The following is a 23,005-nucleotide window of genomic DNA, read 5'->3' on the forward strand; positions in this document are numbered from 1 at the left end:
TTTCAAGTCCCGCGAAACGCCGCTGCTGTCGGTCACATGACGTGCGTGACGTCAGCTGTCCCGTGATTCAAGACCTGCGCCATCTTGGTTTAGTCGGTGTGTCCTTTTCTCTGGCTGTGTATCGTAGGAACGGACTGTGTGAAAAATTGTACGCTTTTCCCCTCCCGGAGTAGGGAACCCCGCGTGCGGCTGTGACGGCCCTGAGCCTCCCACCTTCGTTGTTGTGACGCCCCAACTCCCGAGGCCCGGCACCCTTCGGCAGCGTCTAGGTAAAAATATTTTTCCTTGAGACACTTGTCGACTCGGCGTCGTTTTAAGCCTAAGCCAGCGGGTCGGGGACTCGTCTGCCAGACGTCGTCGGCGTGTGCATACGGTTGCGTCGCACTCCGCAGCCCCTGCGCTGGGGACAGGAACGCGTTGTGGCCTTTGATGGGAAGGCGCTGCTCGACGCTCACAGCGCCTGTCAAAGCCCGCGCAGAGACGCGGAGGGCCGTTCTTCAATGACGAGCCAAGCTCTGCCGTGGGCTGTGCTGACAAATCAGCTGTTGGCCAAACAGGCTCCCTCGAGCCTATTTCTCTGAAGCGGCGCTCGGGACAACTTCGCCCGTCGCTGCCAAGACTTCCCCACCCTGCTCTTCTGGCAGGGTGCTTTGGCGCTGTTTTCTTTGCTGTGCCTTGCGCAAGGAAGCGGTCGCGCTGATAATCTCGTGCAGCCGCGCATCCACCCACCTTCGCGATGCATTATGAGGGATCGGGCGGCCCCGATCGTAATTCGTGCAGTCGCGGTTCGGACCGGCGGGAGGTGACAGCCTCAGCCCGCGGCCGTCGCTCGCTTTTTCTCTTTCATTTTCCGCCCCCCGCGCGATTACGGGTCGATTCCGTGTTGGACGTGCGCTCGCAGCCGCCGGGCGTGCTCTCGGGAGGTCTGCCGCGCGCGCACTGCGACCGTGCGAATGCCCGTGACGCGGTGGAAAGCGTGTCAAGATCACCAGCGCGTGAGTCAGTCGACAGTCTCTGCCCGCTCATCGCTCTCCATTTCGCCCGAGCATGTTTTTCCGCTTCGTGCTTTTTGGTTGTTTCCTCCGCGGTCACTTCAACCGACGGTGTCACTGAACGCGCTCGTACATACATCTTTTTTTTTTCTTATTTTTTTTTCTTTAAAGCTGGTGCTCGTCGTCTACGCCGAGACGTCGTTCTCTGGGTGCTACGGCGAGCTGTGTTCAACTGGCTCCTTTGTCTTAAAAGCCGCGGCAGCTATGTTCCTGCGCGCGTCAGTTGCGTGCGTCGCGGAAGTGCAGCAGCCTCCGAACTGGATTTGAGCTGTGGCGGTGTCGTTTCCCCTCGGTTGCTGTTGCGCAGTCTTTCGTCACTCGTCAGCTGAGAGCGAGTCCGAGGATGTGATGACGAGGCTGTATCGGGCGCTGCTAAAGCTTGTGCGCGTGTGTGCCGACCGCGTTGTATTGCGTGATCTCTGCAGCGTTGCCGTTCGCTCTGTCGCTCTTGTCACCGACGCTATCTGGAGGGTGTATACTGTCGCGGAGTCCGCGTAAGCACTTTTTGTGAACTTGTCGGACGGGCCTTTGTTGGCCAACACCCGCTCCAAATCGCAATTACGCCGTGCCTAGTTTTTATCTCGCCTGTAAACTAAGGGAATCTCTACTCACAACCACCTAATCATCTCTTATGCAGCAGCATCGAGTCGTGACTCGAACATTCAACTCTTGCGTGGTGGCCAGCTTGTTGCAATCTACGCTTCATCGCAATTTGCATGCTTAGCGCCTTGACAGTCCACTGCCCCTTTTTGTTGCGGTGCTCAGGCCGCATTGTGGTCGAGTTTGTTTATTACGTCAGTAGCTCTTTAGATGCACACAGCCCTTCCACATTTGTTGTGCAAGAGTTCGACTCGCGACTACTTAACTGTCTGACATAGCCAGTGCACATCTTTGGTTGAGCTGTGGTCTTGTTCACTTATTTCAGGCATGCTTTTGCACCGCCTCTACTGTGCTGACATTCAGCAGCATGCACACGTCTCGATATGTCCGTGTCTCTGTGCAGTTGCTCAAGCTGGGCGACCAGTTAACGGACACTTAACAGCATGGCCATCGCTCGGAGTGCTGAAAAGACGCGCATCCAGAACGGTTGCAGCTTTGCTTGCAAATACATGTTATCTTTGCTACACCTGACTCCCACTAATCCAACCCGTCTGGTGCCGCAAGATCAAGTTATCAGAGGTTTATTTAACTAACGGCAAAAAGTGACCAAATTCAAATGTTTTTATTGCTTGAAGTAGTCAGTCTTTCTGCTTCTTGCTCTTAAAGCACAACTCAACCGTTGCATATTGGCGAGTGCCAGTATATTTAAATGCTGTCTCAGATGTTGGAGTGAAAGGAAAAGTAATGGTCTGGAAAGAAAAATCAACAGCTTCGCACCTAGCAAACCAGTAGTGCTGTCTGCTGAATTTCTTGTTTTCAAGCTTTAGTAACTGCTGCATGCATGAGGAGATGCCGGTGGGGCTTAACCAAAGTGGCTTGCTTTCGCATTTCAGCTAAAGTTTTTTTCATAGCAATGTATGTTCTAGCTGGTACTTTCCGGTGTGTTCAAATAACCAATGTCGAATTACAGAGCTTACTGTGCTTTGACAATTTTCTTATAAGCCAAACATTTTCCTTCGCATGAACGTTACAAGGGTGTCATTAAGTCATTCCAGAATTGTGCAGGAATTTGCAGCCACATGGTCTCCTGTGGTTTCCTGTGGCTGTCATCCGCATGTTTGCTTGTCCATGCCGTTTGTCAGCTGCTGACTTTGTTCAGCGCCGCAATCAATGGCCATGCCCCTTGGTTTCAGTCAATAGTTGGCTGTTGACGTATTGGTGATAAGCAGTGGCCCATTTTATGGTGGTTCTGATAAGGTAGCACGGGACTGTTAACTGCGGCTGGGAAGTAGCCGCACGTCTAGTTCCCGTGGCCGTGAGAAGCTTGTTATCGGTGATCTCCTTTAAATAATGAAATCTGAGCTGGGATAGTTCCACTCCCCACGCATGGCAGGGTGTCAAGGCTCCACCAGTGCTTCTTTCAAAAGGCAGGTCGGTGCAAGCACTGCGCAGTGTAGAACAAAGTTAATTTTTATATTGCCTTCAAGAGAAACATCTGGTGCTTCTCTAGATTGCATGAGGGCCTCAAATTTGGCAGTCTTGATGCCATGATGGTGTTTATTCTTTGTGGCATAATTCGTCTTGTGAGAGCCTAGGCACGTAATGGAGGTAAAATCAGTTCGTGGCATATATTTTAAATAGCCTCATGCTTTGTTATAGTTCAGAAATTGGATCTGCTTTATCAGTACAAAATGTTGCACGGCCTGTGTCTCCAAATTAATGCCTAAAGCAACTTGAGTCATCAGCTGCTGCCACTAAATGGCCTAAAGTCACTGCATGACCTTCTTTGTAAGCTACACGTAAGATAGAGGGCAGTTGCAACAAATTTAGAAGTGATTTACCAAACTGTTGCAGTAAAAACAATTAATATAAAAGCCCACAAGCATCAGGGGCACGATGCACCTATAAAAAAAAGGCGCAGAAGAAACAATGCACTACACAATTGCGGATTACACTGTACACACTGTATTTTCTTTTCCGAATCCACCATATCGCTGTGCATAAATTAAGGGTACTCTGCTGCATCTGCCCATCTTAGCTGGTCTTCGATGTTTTTATTTTTGTGCTAAATTAATATAAATCTCTCAAAGCACTAAAACAAATACTGGCAGTCGTCCCACTGTCCCAGGTAATGTATTACAATGCTTGTTTCTGCAGACCAGCTTCTCTACCAAGGAGGTAGATGTCATTGCATTGGCTTGCTCCTTTTGATCGGTGCAGCAGCCACATCTGCTTTCCATGGTGCTGAAATGCAAAACCACCTGTGTGCCGTCCATTGGGTGAACATTAAAACAGCGGAGGTGGTCGAAATTAGCCTCGAGTCCCCTACTACGGCATGCCTTGTGATATCGTAGTTTTGCAATGTAAAACCCCAGAAGTACAGCGAGAGGGAGTGTGTGCAGCACAGCAGTTTATTTTTTCATGAGCAACCAAATCGTAACTAGTCTTCTTACATGATGTGAGCAAATTTTGATGTCATGAAGTCTAGCCTTAGGCGACGCAAGATCCAGCGTTTCAAAATAACTTTCGTATTAGAATATTTTGTGTCCATATTAGAACAATGTTTCCCAAACCACATCCTTGCTAATTGCCATTCTTTTTGTATATTACGTGTGTGGTAAAATTTCTATAGCTTTGAAAACGTGTCCTTTAGCAGAATACTCTTTTAGCTGCGTAAAGCAAATTATTTTTGGTACGTTTGGCACAAACATTGCTTTGCATGTAAGTACATCTGCACCAGTTTCCAGGAATGAATTGGGTGAATATTAATCAATTTTATACCACTCTTTTGCATCATACTTCCCTCTGCATAAACCTCGCCATTCTTCCTTTGACTAACATCAAGCTTTGTGTTCTTCCACCTGACTTCACTGCGTCGACGTCCCACAGTGTGCATTTGCATAAACTGCCGTTTTCATTTCTGCACTCCTTGTGAATTTACTGCATAAACTACACTGTTGACATTGCATAAGATTATATGTTGCATAGGATGACAAAGACAACTGTGTGCATTGCATTTGCTTTTATGCCATTTAATAAGTCCAAAAATATGGATGCTGCTACCTTGTCACACCCAATTGTTACAGCCAGGCAACTCTTTGCACTTTCAAGCCGCTCTGTGAAACAAAATGCCTGTATAGTTGTGGCAGTCTTCAGCCAACGTTTCCCTTGCACTAGTAAAAACCTGTCAATCCTTAAACCTGGGTACTAATGTTGCCTGCCCCGGGCTGATCATGAATCCCACCTGCGATAGTATGGCTATGGTGTTGCTCTGCCGAACTCGACATTGTGGTTTCAATCACAGTGGCTATTTCAATGGAGGTGAGATGCAAAAAACACCATTTGCAACTACGTGCTTCGTAATCGGAATATTTTTTTCACTAACCTATAAGCTTAACTCTGATGTACTTTGTTGTGATTAGTTTTTTCCTTAAAAGCATGTTTTCCATCTTCTGATTTTTAATGCACCTCTCAGGGTACGAAAAGTTGCTCCTAAAAAGTGGCATTTGGGCCCCATTTTAAGCATAACGGTATAAAAATTGTAGCCTGTCCATCATTGCACAGCAGCATTTTTTATACAATTTTTTTATTATAGCAAAACGACCAGCACAAGTGATAGCATGTTAACCTAGAAGTAAACTCATAAGTATGGTAAACACTTCGATGAAACGAACTCGTATACTACAGCTAGTGTCATGCTCTCTTTATTTATTTATTTTTTAATCACTTATGCTGATGTGTAATTACTATCACATTTATCATAGTATTCACCATTAGGCTACGTTGAAAAATGTATTAATGTTTCGCATTGTTTTTCGTACAAGTGCAGCCTCATTACTATGTATAATGCACTTCGTCTGCACCGAATAAATAGGAACCTTGGAAATCTGTTCGGTCCATTTAAGCTCCGCACGGAACTGCAGCAGCTGTGGAGGCACGATGCATGAAAGTTCCGTCTCGTTTATGCAGCTGCAGATTTCCTCATCTAAAAAAACATGCATTGCAATACGCTTTTGGTGCACGCTTTCACCATTTGCACAGTGCAATTCGCACAGACACACAATTGTCAGCTGCTGGTTTTAGTAGCTCCAAGCCTACTGTGCCATTCGTGTGCGTCAGTGGCATAGGGACTTCAGGCATTAACTGATTTTTATTCTCAGCACATTTTAAAGAATGGGAACCGCTGTGGAAACATACCAAAGTAAACCTCTTTTGCATCTATGTACAATGGAGTCTTATTCCAAAGGCATTCATTCATTCTTTATTTACAACGTATTTTGGTAGCTTAAATTGCGATTTAGCAAGGTAAGACCTGCAAGCTGTAGTTTTGTTCTGTGTATTTGGTAGTTCCATAAAGTACATTATAGCATATGTGCCAAGGGACTCTCTACACGAGTTCTAATAAAATGGCAGCTAAAAGCAAATATACCACGACGGGCGCACTTAAGTTCAGTAGCAATGGTACATTCAGCTAGTTTCACACACTGAGCACTTGGTCCGCATACTTTACGTTTGCCTGCTTGAAGGAATACTGATACGACATACTCAATGTTACCAGAGCACTTAAATCCAACCCTTGTCCGCAAAAGGCATATGGAGGTGTGAAAAGAATTGAATATTGTTAGCGTTGCTCTTAACTTGGATGTGATAAAAATTTATATTACATTGAAATTTGGGTATCAGTTTTGGGTATCAGTTTCGAAAATTCAAACTGCCAGTGGCAAAGCTGAACTGTGACTGTTTAGTGTCACGTGAAAAAAATGTCTTAGTGATTTTCAGCTTTATCAAGTGGCAGCGACTGTTTATTACAGTGTGCTGTGAAAGAACTGTGATGGCCATTGATTCGATAGCCATTGAAAAGTGCCTTGTAACACGAGTTTGAAGTCGTTTCCATTTGTTATTAATATATATTCGTACAGATGCAGCTTGGAAGGGCTACTGTTTAGGCAGGGGTTTGCCATTAGGGAAAACCTCGAATTTCCAGGGAATCAGTGTTGTGGAAGATTAATTTAAAAAATTTTCATCTCAGTTGCTTTGAATAAAAGAATTGCTGCCTACAGCAGCTATGACCCAGCTAGCAGTATGCCAATAGGAATCAATGTTTCGAACTAATCTAAACTGTCAGCAAGTAATGGTCTTCTTGCTGGTTTTGTAATGGCGAGCTTGGCTGGGCGCTTGGAGTATCATGGAACACAATTCGGTCAAATATGATGCTGCATTCAAACTGTCTTAGAGCTTACTAGAAGTTGTTGACGATTACAGGCTTGCATGGCAGGTTGGCAAGCTAGAAATCGCCATTTTTTTCTTGCACCTGAACATTCAGTGCCAGGCAGCCTGGGAATTTGATATCATAGAAACCTTCTACAGAACTGGAAAAATCGAGGAATTTGAAAATGCCAACACAGTAACACCCTGTTTGGCAGTGATTGCGAACAGTGATAAGCTATAGTGGGACTATCCATTGATTACAAGTACATGCCTTAAAAATGCATCACCTGAAATAAACATTGTTATTCATCTGCTAGATCGTGCAGCATGTGGTATGCCACTTGTGTTTCGTGTGGGCAAGCTTTTGCTTGCAAAAATAGACCACCTACACAATGTTCACGTGGATTCTACTCATGGCTTTAGTTTGTACTTGCATGCTATTCAATCCCCACGCCTCCAACCCTTGTCATCTACTCGTCACATAGCCTTCATGCAGCATTTGATGCACTGTTTACCATGCATGTGACAAGTCATGAGACCTCAGAGCATCCGCAGCGTGTGTTCCTTCATTTGAACGGGACACAACCTTGGCACTGCCATTGACGTTCGTTCTACACATGAGCAGCTGCCTCTATTTCGAAATGAGATTTTCTCTATACTAGAGCGCAAATTGGCTAAAGTCTCACTGAATAGGTAAAAGGAGTGCCCTCCCTTCCTTGCTCTTCTGTAGCGCCTGAAATTTCCTGTGTCATCATGTACCTCCACAGCATGTGAGCTGCACTAGGAATACAGAATTTGTTACACTATGGGACACATTCTGTGTTGATCACTTTCGGCGATAGTATCGCCGCCTGGCGTGCGCTGATTGGCTGGTTGAACACTGTGACACGAAGGTGATAGCACTACCAAAGTGGTAATAGCTGCAGAATTACGTCCCCATGATGTGCCAGATATACCTTTACATTCATTTGCATTCATACTTTGGCAGGGCAGAAACGAACTAAACACGATAAAGAATACAGGACATGCGCTCGAATGTGAAAAGCACTTGTCCTGTATTATTTCTCGTGTTTTGTTAGCTTGTGCACTGCCCAGGAATGGATAAGATTCTAACTCGCCTGCTTTTCAATCCTTCTGCAGTTGCATTCCTTTCTCATGTTCAGTAGTGACTGAGGCTTGAGGTCACTGTAGCACAGTGACCATCTGCAGGCCAGGGATAAAAAGGTGGAATTCAAACAAGTTTTCTGCCTGTTTTAGTGCGCCATTTTAATGCAGTCAATCTGCTGAGCACATCCACCACTTGTTATGGGTGGGCAGGGTCTCTTGCTGTTTTGCTGACCACTCCCGGTGATAGTGCTGTCTAAATTAGTGTGCTTTCAATCTTATATTGTGCCATTAGAAAGATTGTTTTACCTATTATAAATATAAACTTTACAGCATATAATCTCTACATAACACTGTTCGCTACACAAGTTGCATTATTCAAACCACAGTTCTCTACAAATAAGTGCTTTGCATCACATAGGTAACTACCGTTGTGTGTGTGTGTTCTTTTTTTTTTTTTTTTTCACATCTCGTCAGTCTTCTGTCACCTCTGGTTTAAATCACCCTCAATCCCCATGCACTTGACTGAGCACTCATAATCGTGTGCTGTTATGGGTGGCAGCCATTGCCATATTCATTTTAATAGAATAAACTGCAGCTTTTTCCAAGTGCATATGGCAACTTTTGTTGATTCTATCCTTTGTTCAGCCTGTAGGTATTTATGATGAGGTATATTGCTAGATATACGATTTGATGTCTCACTAATTTTTGAAAATGATTTGTTGTATTGAAAGCTCGTATCTGACACATGCAATTGTTACTTTTCTGTGTAACTGTAGCCCTGACAAAAAATTACTTTACTTCGTTTGTTTAACCATGTAAAGTATGTGTCGGGAAAACTGCGCACACCTTTCTCGTGGCAGTACTGCATTTCCTTATACTTTTGTTTTTCCTTTCCAGCTTCACAATGTCGTCCAGAAAGAAGGTGCTACTTAAGGTCATCATCCTTGGGGAAAGTGGGTATGTATCAAGTTTAAGGCCTCTCCAAACTTCAGACATGCTGGTCTCATAGCCTTTATGTTCTCGAATATAACAGTGTTAATCTAGGAGTGGGGCAATTACTGGTTCGTCTACATGTGCAATCACCATAGCAGTCCGTTAATGAACATTAATGTTGACTGTGATTGTCAGGGCTGGCTCACCAGCCAGGCTTGTGCTTTAGCCAGGGTGGAGCAAGCCACAGAAAATTGTGTGAAGCCAATGTAAAGCATGCTGGGTTTCCTTTTTGTAGGTTAGCAGAATTTTGAAAATCTCTAGCCTGTATAGCATAAATCTCATCGACCTGGATCACCCAAAGGCAGAAAATATATCAAAATGCACAATTGAATCACTGAAAAACTTTAATATGCTCTTTAACTTACCACGCTGCACAAGTTAAAGCCAGTGGCACATCCACTTGGAATGAATTTCAAAACTAGCTTTAGCTAAGTGCTGTCAAACTTGCTGTTAAAATATGCCGTTTTTCCCACCTAATTTTTTTAACAAAATTCATTTTTATGCATTCAAGCTCAAAAAGTTACTGAAACACCGATGCATTTCGTCGCAAACAATGGGAATGCATATCCTGAAACTAGTGTCGTGCTTAGAATTCCTCCCAAGTGGATATGACTGTCAAAGGCAATGGATGCAATTTCTAGCTCAAGAACTTAAATGTGCTACGTGCCACAGGCAAATTACAAAATTATTTTGACGATAAAAAATGCCACATATGTAAAGGCACATGCGCACCAGTGAGTCTCCAGTACTTGCGACACACGGTCACTTCAAAGTCCTTTGAACTAAGGGACATCTACTGGAAAGGCGTTCACACGGGTTGACACATGACAAAGGTGTACCTCTATTCTGGTAGGGATCGCTTGTGGGAAGGGAGATGTCTGCTTTTATGGAAGTAAAGGTGTAGCCTCGTGCACAGGCCATCAACAGCACAAAAGTTTGAGTTTCTGAAGTTTGTAGTGTTGGTGGTAATTTAATTGCTTCCAGTAATGTTTCTCGCAATTTGCAAACGCCTAATTAGTCTCACAGTGAATGTCTATTGCAGCCATACTTTCAAATGCATACAACTGGCCCCGTCACAGATGTCGCCATCGTGGCATCATTGTGCTCGCTTTTGGCAGCTTCTACAAGTTCTCGTCATCCAGTTTCGTCGGCGCAGTGTTCAGCATTAGTGAACTAAAATATGAGGTTGGTTGAATAAAGTCCGAGACTTGGTCTGGTGCTCTTCACTGTGCGCTCGCTGCGCCATCTGTTGGCATAATTCATAAACGTTGACACCATCAATTTCCACCAGAGGTCACATCACTCTCACTCTAATGCAGCAGCAGCAATATGCATCCATACATGAGCTAGCATCTCATAGCCTCCAAGTGTGCTGGTTGTGTGACCGATGGCAACTTTGTGTGAACAACAGTGTGTGGTAAAGTTCTGTATGCGGCTTAACAAAACGGCCACAGAAATGTATGCAGATTTGACTCCTGCATTTGGTTAGGATATTGTCTCATGCAACATGTTTTTAGTGGTTTAAGCACTTCAGAGGGCAGGGACAACCCTCAATTGCAGGGAGGGGATGGTGCACCTCTTGCAGCCCCTTCTGAGGAAACAGTCAATGCAGCAGCTGCGATGATAAAAACTGATGGATGCCTTACTGTCAGGCAGCTTTCCCAATCCCTGGAGATTTCAGTTGGAAGCACCGACAAAATTTTGAAAAAACATCTTCACATGTCCAGAGTCTGTGCAAAGTGGATCCATCGCCTGCTCACTCCAGTCTAGCAACAAGACTGTGTAGATGCTTTTGAGTGGAAGCGGTGCCTCGAAGGTGAAGACCGGTGAAAGGCCATTGTTACTGCAGACGAGACCTGGGTATACTGCTATGACCCAGAGATAGTGTCACAGCACTCAGTGGGTTGAAAAGGGGCAGCCTCGTCCAATTATGGCTAATGTGCAAAGATCTGTAAACAAGGCAGTGGTGATCACATTTTTCGACCACAAGGGAATAGTCTGCGCCCATTCAGTTCTTACAGGCCAGATGGTAAACGCTTAATACTAGAGAAGTGTTTTGGACACTCGTGAGAGAACACATCTCACGAAAGAGGCCCGAACTTGTGGGCATTTGGAAAATTCACCTCGATGACGCAAGAGCTCACATTGCGAACACTGGTACTATTTCTCGGAAAAACATCTCGACAATCCCTGCCCGCCCTGTAGTCCTGACTTGGCCCCCTGCGAATTCTTTTCGTACCCCACAGCAAAGAAGAAACTGAAGGGACATCATTTTGATACGGCTCAGAATGCAGTCAAGGCTTTGGAGGCAGTTTTCAAGCAGATGGCAAAAAATGGCTTCACCCATGTTTTCCGTGAATGGCAGAAACGCCTGGGACAAGCGCACTGCGCTCGGTGGAGAATACTTTGAAGGCAACCAAAGTTCTGAGTAGTAATGTACAGAAATGTTTCAGAGGATCTGTGTCTTTATTGAACTGCCTATATATACTGCCTATATACGGGGTTGTATATAGGCAGTGCGCCAACCAGCATGCAGGTCAAGCAAAGTGGTGCTCGTAGCGGCGCTGTTGTCGTCGCTAAGTCGTTAGCGCTCGGCAGTTACAGTGCTACCTACATTCTGAGCGATTCTAAAACGGCACTGCTAAATTATGCTAGGGACAGAGTTCACCATGCCACCTTCCACACACTGGCCCAGAACTCTCCCCTATGCTGCAGTCCTGAGCTCACATGGGTGCTTGCGCACTTAAGAAACCCTGGCAACGAGGCTGCCGATTCTTTAGCTCAAGGGTCAAGAAACCGGGCACAGGCGGACCTCATAGGGGTTTCTCGAGGGCACGCCTGTACCTTCGCTGACCTAATTGCAAATTCTCATGCAGAGAGGCAAATGTAGACCCCCCCCCCCCCCTACTGTTCCCTCACTACCAGAGAGCAACACTTATGGTGCCGTCAGCAAATGCGGACCATACCTACCCCATCCCACCTTGTCCTCTGTGCAATGCGCCGAAAACAAACGTCGCCCATATACTCCTGCCTGTCTGGGTTCTCCCCCGGTGGGCTGGTACCACTTCAAACCTGGGAGGACTGGGAGGTCTCACTATGCTCCACAGACCTGGCAAGGCAGAAGATAGCTGCCAGCTGGACTTCCAGCGTCAGAGTTAAACATGGAACGTTTGAGTGCAATGGGGTTGTGGGCCTGGGAGGTCCAAAATGCCCTGTCAAAATAAGTTTGTCCTCCTCCTCTAGCAAGCCGTGGCTCCACCCACGGCCGGTCTGTAGTGCTAGTCTGTTCAGGTGCCTGACTAGACAAGGCAGTTCGAGGCTGGCTGCGCTCCAGCGCTAGCAGTGCATTTGCTTATTGCCCTTCGCTGTTGAACGAAATTGTACACCTCTGACAAGTGGGCAAGTTAAGTACACTTATGGAGAGAGTGTCGCTGGGTTTAAGTGCACTTTGCCAAGTCTAAACATCACAAGTGGGGTGTACTTGGCGAAGAGTGCACTTTGATGGCCGAGTGCGTAGCCTCGCCGTTAACGGTTTAAACGGTATAAAATGTAATGCATAAGAAAAAGGCAAATTAGTTCATTTTAGTTCTTGCACAGCTTTTAACAAAATAATCAGAACAATACTTGCTCATATTCTGTTTTAGCAGGATCAAATGCAGTCTCGTCGCTCGCCACCATGTTGTTCTGGATTGACTAGACATTCGTCTTGGCTGGCGTTGACTTGCAACACTCTCATAAATCTTTTCATTTTTGTTTAGAAAATATACATTATTATGTAAATTACAAAGTAGAACAATAACTTTTAAAGTTTTTTTTTTCTTTTTAATCTGCATCAAGAAACGCGCTCTTAGACTGTTGCCTTATTTTTTAACTAAGTGAGCTTTGTTTTCCGGTTTAGCACCGCGTAGCCTAAAGTGTCACTCAAGGCCCCGAAGTGCACTCCCCGTAAGTGCACTTAACTTGCCCGCTTGACAGGGGTAGTATTTTCACTACTAACAAAAAACCACACTGATAACGAATATGTAAATTATGCTGCGGCAGGTCTTTTATGCTTTTTATTTTACATTGGCCAGATAAACACCTTTTAGCATTTTGTTGGTTTGTTTAAACAAGCGGCGCCTTCCGTTTTGCTGTGGTGCTTACTGAAAAAAAAATATATAAAAGAAGCCACACTGTACGGTGTCACCAGCGAATTCTTATTCGTAAAGCATCTTTTAATGCAAAGTAAAGGTGTTTACTTCAAAGGACTTCAGTTCACCCATGTGTCAGGGGTATAAGGTTGCAGAACTTGGTCACATTGTGACAGTTCCAGATGGATACTTTGTCCAAAAGTGACTGGTCCTTCACAAAAGTTCCAAACCAATCAGTAGTGCATTTGTACAAAATGTTAGAATATACAGGCCCTTTTCTTTGCTATGGTTGGCACGACCAGAGCTGAAAGCATTGCAGTAAATTCATATTTGCTCATAAAACATGCACAACTGTAGGCACTCACTTGCTCTTTTGGATGGTAAACTTTTTGCTTGCTCGAATTAAACAAAGTGCATGCATTGATTCCTGTTTCTCATCTTTGCTGTTTCATGACGAAGGCACAATCTCATTTGGTGCCAAAACAGGGGTACATGCCAGCCTTCTAAATGTTTTCCTGCAAGATGCTTCAAGACCATGATCCCCAGATAGCAGTTCGCGATAGTAATGTGGATTGCCAAAAGTCTCTCTTGGGTAGCAATCCTGCACCCCCTGCCAATCACTAGCCTCAATACACTTTAGGAGTTCAAAGTTCCTGCTGCCTATTTGCTGTCCTGAGCATGGCACACTACATAAAACACGAAGTTGTTCAAAAACATTATTTCAGTAATTGCAGTAACCATCCTTGCCCTTGTGAAGAGGAAGATTTAGCTTGGGACCAACACAGATTTCACCTATTCAAATGCCTTAAGAGCATTTCTGCATCTTACAACTTATGCTGAAATTTGTTGAATTAGAGAGAAAAAGTTAAATTCTAATAAATTATAGTGATTGTAGTAAATGGAATTTGACTTAGGACCTGGAATCCTTTTACCAAAATTCTCATTGTGAAGTTTCAAAAAAAAATGAAGCACAAAAGTTTGGGTTGCTGATAGCTCTGAGGTGTGATGGCACCTCCCCATGCCCGATTTACTCACCTTCTGCATCACTTTTAATTCTGTTTCCCCAATAGGGTGGGCTTTGGTGAACTTCTGGTGAGTGGTAAACAGATTGGTGGGCAGCGCTGCCACTGTGGGGAGAACTCTGGTTTTCATTGAAGAGCATTACTCTTTATTCATATTGTCATGAGACAGCAAAGTAAATTATTGAACAAATGTGAATACATGTTCTTCTGATAACAATGTTGCCATGGATATGCTTCTTAATAACCCTTTTTATGTATTGAGCTTATACTGTGCATGACTGTGCAACCTGTCCGTTACCTGTTCTTAGCCTGGTGCCTGTATTTATGGTGGCTCAGGGTGGGCAAGACTTCGCTGATGAACCAGTATGTGAACAAGAAATTCAGCAATCAGTACAAGGCCACCATTGGTGCCGACTTCCTCACCAAAGAAGTCATGGTCGAAGACAGGCTCGTCACCATGCAGGTTAGTGAACCAGTTTCAAGACTACAGAAGTGAAAGTTGGCCGAGCTGGTACCGATTCGTGCTAGGGTTTGCCATTGTGCGTTTGCATTGTTTCATCAGTTCCTTCCTTGTTTTAACATTGTTTTCACTCCCAGGTGATACTTGTAAGATGTTTTTTATATAAAATTTTCCTTTAATAAAACCATGACTTGAAAGTTTGCACTCTTGTTGTCCGTAACTTCCCTTGTTTGTTTATTGCAGCACAACCCACAGTATGAACTAGCAGTGTTTGGAGCTCGAGGTAAAAATGTGGTATCAGAAACTTGGCAGGAAGCTGTCACCATAAAGTCTAATTCCAGGAAACAACTGTCCGTAAATAAGACTGCATAATAGATTGCACTAGTCGAATCACATCTCAATATAATAGATGTGGTAAATGAAAAAAAATAAATGGTAATTCTTTGTTTCAATATTTTTCTTCTATAGTGAGACTGAAAATAAGGGATTGTATCATTCATAGCGATGCAAATTTTTGTTTGTGCATGGCTAAAAATATTAATATTAAACGCACTTCTTCACCGTAGCCAAGGCAATCAATCGTGCATTGGTCGATGTCCTGCAGTGCAGTAATGGTTGTGAGGTCACTCGAACCACAAGCAGCCGCATTAAACTTTTTTTTGGAAGTTGGCAGAGTGCTTAAAGCCTGCTTCACGTCCACCATGGGTCAGACCAGTATTGGATCATCTTCGGGATCGGCCCACGTATGGGGAGAAATTCTCTATCTACGCAGCTTGATAGATGTACACAATTTTTTCCAGGACCTAGCCACATCCAGCTTCACTGTAAAAAATAGTGATGTTTCACTTCGTCAACGCAAGTCACTCGCAAGCGTATCGGTGCCATTACTATAGAATTCCAATGGCAATGATATGGACACTCCAGGTGGATTTCTGCTGTTGGGGTCACTGCGATGTTCCGTATAAAGTCGAGGGAGATAACATTGTCCCCCATGCGACTGTGATCCAATTGCGCACAAGGGAGGAAAGTGGGAGGCAGGGGGTGGTGACTTGTACTCGAGTAGCAACTGCATAGTTTAGTCTGCACAACGGCGTGCCATATCTTGAAAGCGGTCTGCAAATGCAACAACTTCGGACTCGGTCGACTCGCGGTCTGCCTGCTGCTGCTTGCATTGCTGCTCTGTCCTCCTGGCATGGCGCTCAGCAACTTGGATCATAAGAACCCAGTACCTCCATAGAATGCATGCAACTCGTAGCAACTGCCAGAGGTCAACCCAGCGCGCTTCGCGTGGCCATAGCATCCGATCAGCTTTTGACAGCATTTCTTTGTGAAAAAAAAACAACTGAACACACTTTTCTAAGACTCACCGATGAAAAATTCAAAAAAGAACATGACTTATACACCAGAAGAGACAGTATATATATACTGTACTAATGAGAGCATGTCTTCTTGAAAAAGACAAGCCCACTCGTCAAAACATTGGCTCCTACTTTCACCTTGTTCTCGTTTCGCTCATCCTATTGAGGAGATAGGTAAACTTGCCCTGTATTTTATTTATTTCTTAAAAACCATGCATGCAGTCTGCATTTACTCTGAAGAAACTGCAAGAAATTCTATTACTAATCTCAAGATTTCGTAATTGTCAAGATTCTGTTCTCTTTGCTAGTTTGTACGTTTAATGGTGAAGATGCTGCAAATGTGATGAAATCTTTCCTTTTCTTTTCTTTTTTTTTAAGTGGATGGAGTGCATTAGTGCCCGATAGCTATATGGTTCCACCTTGCGAAGGTAGGTGACTGCATGCAAAGAATAGCTTGGGTTCCTCTTAATCCCAATCAGCCAAATGTTTGCTCAGTGTGCCATCGTGGCTGGCAAGTGTTGCGAGGCATGTTTAAATTCATTGTCGCAAATCACGCTACAGCCGACTTGCGCTGCATTGTCATCTGCTCGCACTGCCTGCCTAGATCTGGGACACGGCTGGCCAGGAGCGATTCCAGTCACTGGGCGTTGCTTTCTACCGGGGCGCCGACTGTTGCGTGCTGGTGTTCGACGTCACGGTGCCAGGCAGCTTCAAGGCACTCGAGTCGTGGCGCGATGAGTTTCTCATTCAAGCCTCGCCTCGGGACCCCGAGAACTTCCCGTTCGTCGTCATCGGCAACAAGGTCGACCTCGACAACCGGGGGGTGAGTGCCCCTTGCCACCTAGCCGGCCGAAGTTGAGCTCACTTCGCCATAGAACAGGAGAGCACAGCACGCTCAAGGCCTGTTGTGCTTCCCAGGTGGAGCTGCAGGAAAGCTCGTTAACGCCACTTTCTATGTAGCCGTTACGATTCGTATGGTACGAAACTTGAGCCTGTGATAATGTGTAGTACCCTGGTATCTTTTCATTGGAGTTCCGCTGCAGTGGAAATGTTGTAGCTTCGTGTGTTGGAAGCTCTGTTTCTTGAACTGTAAATGCGTAGGAAAAATATGTGACAAATGTGTATGCATGCAGTGCATATCAAGTTAGACAGCATCAACTCGCTGCCATAAATTGTTACAGTGCATGTATTCACATTATTGGCACATTCGACTGGTTCCTACCACAGTGATAACGAGCCCTCTCAAGATTGGAGTGAGAAAGCATGCCCCAGTCCAACGTTCAGTTGCTCCCAGAGCAGTCGGTGGAGCCATGTGATCAGGATTGTCGGATCTGTCGCGCCCTCAGCTTGAAAGTGAAAGTGCCTCTGAGCTGGAGCACTCAAATGAACAAGGCAATTGTACACTGCATCAAAAAGAGCATTGGTGCTCAAAAGAAATTGGGTGTGGTTTAGCTCTGGTTAAACCTAGTCGAGTAGCGATAGCAGCAGACCCCCGGTTGCACTTAAGCCTCGCTTGTAGTTAGACATGTTATTAAACTTAGTGGTTTTCCACTAGACTAAGAAAGGGGAGACGTGGTCAACCAACGGGTAAAACCAATGAATACTCTTCTATGATCCGTTAAGTAATGGGCTTTTGTGCCGACATTGTCCATGGCGAGTGGTGGCCCCGCAGTGAGCCAAGTCGCCGGAGAATCGAGGCCCGTGATGTGATGTCACACAGAGGGCACGCGGGCAGGAGCGGTTGCTGGAAAATTGAGGGCCGTGGTATGTCGTAGTGCGAGCGTGGCTCAAAGTGCGGCGACAGCGAAGAGGCGAAAACCTGGCCTAATTCGCTACAAAACAACCACTCGAGCGTGCCATAAACAGAGCTACTCAGAACTGTGGCCCCTGAGCAATGACAATAATATTCGTAATTTGACTGGCCTATAAAAAAAAAAGACGAAATTGGTTGTCGTTGACATTGTGACTAACCATTTCTTTCTGTAATGTCTTGACCCTGGCTGCTGTTGAATGGTTAGCGATACAGTGGAATCTCGATGATATGAATCTCACAGGGTCACAACAAATATTCGTATTAGCTGAAATTCGTATCATCGAAACAATTAAAATTAGCTAAATTAAAAAGTCAGAGGTGAACTCACTCGGGCACACATACGTAAAAAGCACTCATTTCTTGAAAAAAAAGTGTCTAATGTCCTGCTTCTTTTTCTTTGTCAGGTCACAGCAGACTTTGTTCAAATCCATAAAAACGCGTGCACATGTCGTCGCTGATTTCATCCGCGGCCATAGCACGCCTCAGAACTTCGAGCGCGTGCAGCATTTCAGCCACCGGTGGCGGTCCTTCGCAGTCGCCCACGTCTAACAACGAACGCGTCCCGAAGCACAGCAGCTACTCTGTCCGATGGCACGTGGAAAGGAGGAAAAGCACAACATCGCCACCATTTCAAACTAAACTTCAAACTCTTCGCGCCCAGTCGCGGCCTCCGTGCTGTACAGCGCCGCGTCCACGTCTCCGCGCCAAAAGAGAAAGGGACAAATCGCGTGACTGCGCGCTGTTATCTTTCGCTGCCGTCGGTAGGGCGGCCTTTAATGGCTCGTGCTCGCAGTCGTGTCCGTCTGTCCGTGCGCTGGAATCGTGCCAACTGTGGCCTCTCCTCCGCGCAGCGGCGCAACCTCCTCGCCTCCTTAGCAACCGGTGCGCCGGTGGGGGGCACAGCTGTGCATAGCAACCATGACGTCGCACAGTAGCGGTAGAACGAGAGCGCACATGTTGGCGGTGGCAGCTGCACTGCCGCTTCTTTGCCCGACGTCTCGCTGCAGTCGAGTGAGTGAGACGCATGGCTCCGAAGCGGCAGCGGACGCCGGATTCCCCCAACACCAAACGCCAGAAGAACAAGGATCGAATGAGCATGCGACAACTTGACATGTCACCGGATGTGAAAGCAAGGGAAGCAGAACGAAAGCGGCAGCAGCGACAGGCGATATCGCCGAACACCAAAGCAAATGAATTGGAATGCAGACGGCAGCAGCGCCTGGCTTTCGCCAAGCACACTTTAGAATTTCCAAAGCATCTTCGGTAATTTTCGTATCAACCAACGTGGGTTGAAAATTGATTCGTGCATGTTGCAAAGTAATGGGGCTCGGCCGGGACCACAGAAAAATTCATATCGTCCGGAAATTCGTATTAGCCATGATCGTATCATCGAAAATAGTCTTTAATTTGCCAAAGAAAAAAAATCAGTTGTATCACTTGGAGTTATCTTGTGCCGTTGTGGAAGATTGGATATTTTTTCTTCCCCAGCTGAACTGCAAATAAAACTGCGGGACTACTATATTCACAAATGCTGTCATGTGTGCACCTCACCTCAGTAGCTTTCGTTTCGTTGCCACAGATAGCTGTCTGGACACATATTTACTTATTCCTTCCTCTAAGAAAAATCGTTGATTGCTCACAGTGGCGCACACACTGTCTCCTTTTTGCTGCAACAGGTGTCCACCAAACGGGCCCAGGGTTGGTGCCAGTCGAAGAATGGCATCCCATACTTTGAGACGAGTGCCAAGGAGGCCCTGAATGTGGAGCAGGCCTTCCAGACGGTGGCCAAGAACGCCCTTGCCCAGGAGACGGACGTGGAGCTCTACAACGAGTTCCCCGACCAGATCAAGCTGACAAACGAGCAGAAGCCACGCAGCCAGGGCTGTTGCTAATCCCACCTCTCCTCCTCCGACAGGCAACGTGCACGACCAACAACCCAGTGCTTGCACATACTCCCACGCACTTCCAGTCGTCGTCCGCGAGCCTCAAGACGAGCAGACAACCTAGTGGCAGCAGAAGACCGGAGGGAGGGACTCTTCTTGATCGTCTGCTTGTTTGGGCGAGCAGACGGCATTATGCGACCACGTGAAGTTTGTGTGTGTGTGTGCTGCAGCGGCTCTTGCCAAGGGGCATGCACCTAGGCACTACATTTCTTCGCTTTTTGCCGGCCTCTTGTCTCAAAAAGCTTCGTTTCTGGACACAAGAGTGTGAGGCAGGGTGCAGAAAGGAGTCTAAAGGAGTCGTTGCCTGCCCTGCCTAGGTAGGCAGAGCTTACTGTAAGCGTGTGGGGGTTGAGATATCGGTGGCGTTTTGTGGGTGATCAACGTCGCTGCTGCACATTTGTGTTGTCGGTTTCTTCCTACAGCAGTTTTTAAGCGTGGCAAGGTGGAGCAGGAAAATGCGTAGCGGTGTTTGTTGCGATCTGTGAAAACGTTCTGGAGGCAGATGCAATCGGCAAGGCTTGTTAATGTGCCGATGACCAGCCATCCAACGTTGAAGGCATGTCGGGTCCTGTGACAGTCCAGATATGAATGCACGATTTGTTGCAATTTTTGGTGGATAGTGCTGACATGGAAAATACTGTGCTGAACGAAGTCGAACCTAACTGTGGCTGGCACACTCTGTGAACACAAGTTTATCTTACCCATGGGAAAAAGAGGGGCTTGCATATCTGCACTGTGCACTCGAAGCTCTTGCTCTGGCACAGATGAAGCGGGTTGAAGTTATCATACGCCTATTGTCAGCTGCAGGCATTGTAATATATAGATGCCTGAAGCAATTTTACAAGGTTGAAGTCGTGGATAGCAGGCAAAGATATTGGCTCTCTACTGCTCTTCTATGCTCGTTTAGTGAACAGCAGTTGGTATTTTCTAAGTAATTCTTTCCTAGCAACTTGCAACTGTTTATTTCTGCTTTAATGCCCTCTGCTTTGATATTCCCTATGATTTTCGATACATGTGGGGTAGATCTCCTAGCGCTTCTGATAATACCTTAATAGCTTGACTAGGCAGTGGCTGTCGGCAGCATTAACTACTGCAGCATTCCTTACCCACCAATTTATTGGTGTCCTAGGGGGTCCTCAATTGATCGGGCTTTGTGAGATGCCACGCTTTCGTATTTTTTGACAACTGCATTGAAATTAGGCAATGCACTTTTGTGCCTCTTGGCGCACTCAGACCTTTCTATGGCTGACAGTCCGAAGTTTGCAAGGCGAACCTAGAGATTAACAAAAACGTGTATATGCAGGTTGCTTACTTCAGACTCCGTTGGTACATTATCACACATGAGCTTTCATTCCCAGTTTGTTTTTGCTTTCCTTGACAGTTCTGTACATAAGGCAAATCACTAGCTCTGGATATCCAACGTGGAACACATGGCAGGCAGTTGTTCTCAGTCTCTAGAGTCCAAGCTTTGATCTGGCAGTGGCGTCACACGTTTCAATGAAGCAATGTGCGAACACTGTTTGCACAGGGTTTCCTAGATATTTGCAGTTGCGCCTCTACTTCCGTTGTGTGCTACAGTTCAACACATGGCTAGCGCAGCATGCGACTTCTTCCGAGGGCTGTAGCGAATTGCTTTTTCCCTCGAGTTGCATAGCGCCAGGTTGGGAACGGCTTTATATGGGGTGTATCGTGCAGAGTGCGCTTTCTTTTAGACCGACCGAGAGCCGCACTATTTTTTTAGGGAGATGACGGATGTTTGTGCTGGTGGTACTAATTTTAAGCGCCCGATTTATACTGTTGATGCCTTTTCCCCTTTTGTTGAGTTTATTTCAACTTGTGTTACAACACTCTGCCACAAGCGACTTTTGTCCTTCTTTTTATGTTCCAGCTGCCAGCCCCCTCGTCATGGCATGTTACAAAAGTTTCTTTGCTGTTTGAGAGAGAATGTGTAGACCTTTTTTATGAATAAATCTGCAGTATGTACACTGTACTCAGTTACGGAGGTTGTCTGGAATGTTCATATTGCGATTACCAACTTTTAAATGTGCTGCGCGACAGGCGTCAAGAAACAGCTGCTCTTAAGCACATTAGAAGTTATTTTCCACAATCATGCTGTTAACTTCAAATAAATGCAGTGTTGCACATCCTCCATTTGAAATTGAAGCTTCAAACTGAATGCACTGCAAATTACCTTCACTAAGTCTGCTAGTAAGGCTTCATCAAGACTTCATTCCTTAAACCATTCAGCTGATGAAAATCTTGGAGCGTCTGTGCAATAACTTTGTACCTGTTTTGCAGCCTTTTGTGCGAGATCTTAAGAATTACTACATTCAACACTAGTGGTTGGTTGAGTTAGTATAGTTTCGCCAGAAAAAACAATTCATGTCTGCAAGGTTGTATGGTTTGGATAACTGTGGCAGTCGCTTCTATACCAGGTTTTTTTATGGTGTACTTGCAGATGGACACTCTGCAGTGAAGCTTTTATTAGGGAGGCCCTGCAACACTTCCTCAACTTGCTAAATCTTTGTATCCATGGGAGAATGCTGTCATGAATAGCTGAGCAAAGTACAGATGCCCAATCGAACAATATTGCACGGGCACCAAGAAAATGTGATGGGGTAGAGCAGCACAATGCGCAGTGTGTGCACTACGTGCATGCAAGATGCTGCATTGTCTGGAGCATAAAGTTTCCTACAATTAGTACTACATAAAACTCTGGCGCTGCGAACGTTCAGCCACCATGAGAATGATGGGTAGTATGTAACATGGATTTGTCTGATCTTCATGCTCAGGGCTTCGGGTGTTCTTGTAGCTTCATTACGGTTTATCTGGGCCTAAATTTGAAAGCAACTTGTGCTTTTTAATGCAGAAGGTAATAAAACTCTGCAACCATGCATAATTAATACTAATTGCAGTGGTTCTGCTCGTCCATGCATCCAGTGGTGCAATGGTTTCAGCACCTGGCTCCTGAGCTCAATGCCCTGTGTTTGAATCCTGCCGTCTGGCAATTTTAATATGTTTAGTTAATTGCGAATGTGAAAGCATTATACGGCTCGTGAAGCATAAAATCCGGCAGCGTTGCCAGAGATGTACAAGTCACGTGGTCAGAGACGCAGTCGTGCCATTGTTAGCATGTTTGACGTCGTCTTGCACAGCTCACTCCAATGCCGCTCATGCCAGCTTTCGCATACTAACCTTCCCTCTGCAAAGGTGCTGGTGGCACTGGCCCACTGCCAATTGGTGCGGTGATTTCAGTGAACTCTCGTTTGTTCCGATTGACGAACCTTTGAGTTCTGTCAGTAGTTACGTCCAACTCCTG

General features: G+C 45.6%; 1 protein-coding gene across 1 annotated transcript; it reads left to right on the plus strand.

The window, feature by feature from the left end:
* The first annotated feature begins 68 nt into the window (after positions 1–68).
* Rab7 (RAS oncogene family member Rab7) lies at positions 69–21,684 on the plus strand. The gene is made up of 5 exons (XM_050177138.3): positions 69–269; positions 8,865–8,924; positions 14,449–14,575; positions 16,535–16,753; positions 19,420–21,684. Exons 2-5 carry the CDS (start codon positions 8,872–8,874, stop codon positions 19,633–19,635), a joined length of 615 nt encoding a protein of 204 aa, XP_050033095.1. The 5' UTR covers positions 69–269; positions 8,865–8,871; the 3' UTR covers positions 19,636–21,684.
* The last annotated feature ends 1,321 nt before the right edge of the window (positions 21,685–23,005 follow it).

Source organism: Dermacentor andersoni, chromosome 9 (assembly GCF_023375885.2).
Source record: "Dermacentor andersoni chromosome 9, qqDerAnde1_hic_scaffold, whole genome shotgun sequence".
NCBI classification, from domain to species: Eukaryota; Metazoa; Arthropoda; class Arachnida; order Ixodida; family Ixodidae; genus Dermacentor; species Dermacentor andersoni.

Excerpts from the sequence above, each read along its gene's own strand:
- Rab7 (XM_050177138.3), top strand. The coding sequence starts at position 8,872 with ATGTCGTCCAGAAAGAAGGTGCTACTTAAGGTCATCATCCTTGGGGAA. Across the intron at positions 8,925-14,448 it reads ATCATCCTTGGGGAAAGTGG|GGTGGGCAAGACTTCGCTGA; the intron begins GTATGTATCAAG and ends ATGGTGGCTCAG. Across the intron at positions 14,576-16,534 it reads ACAGGCTCGTCACCATGCAG|ATCTGGGACACGGCTGGCCA; the intron begins GTTAGTGAACCA and ends CTGCCTGCCTAG.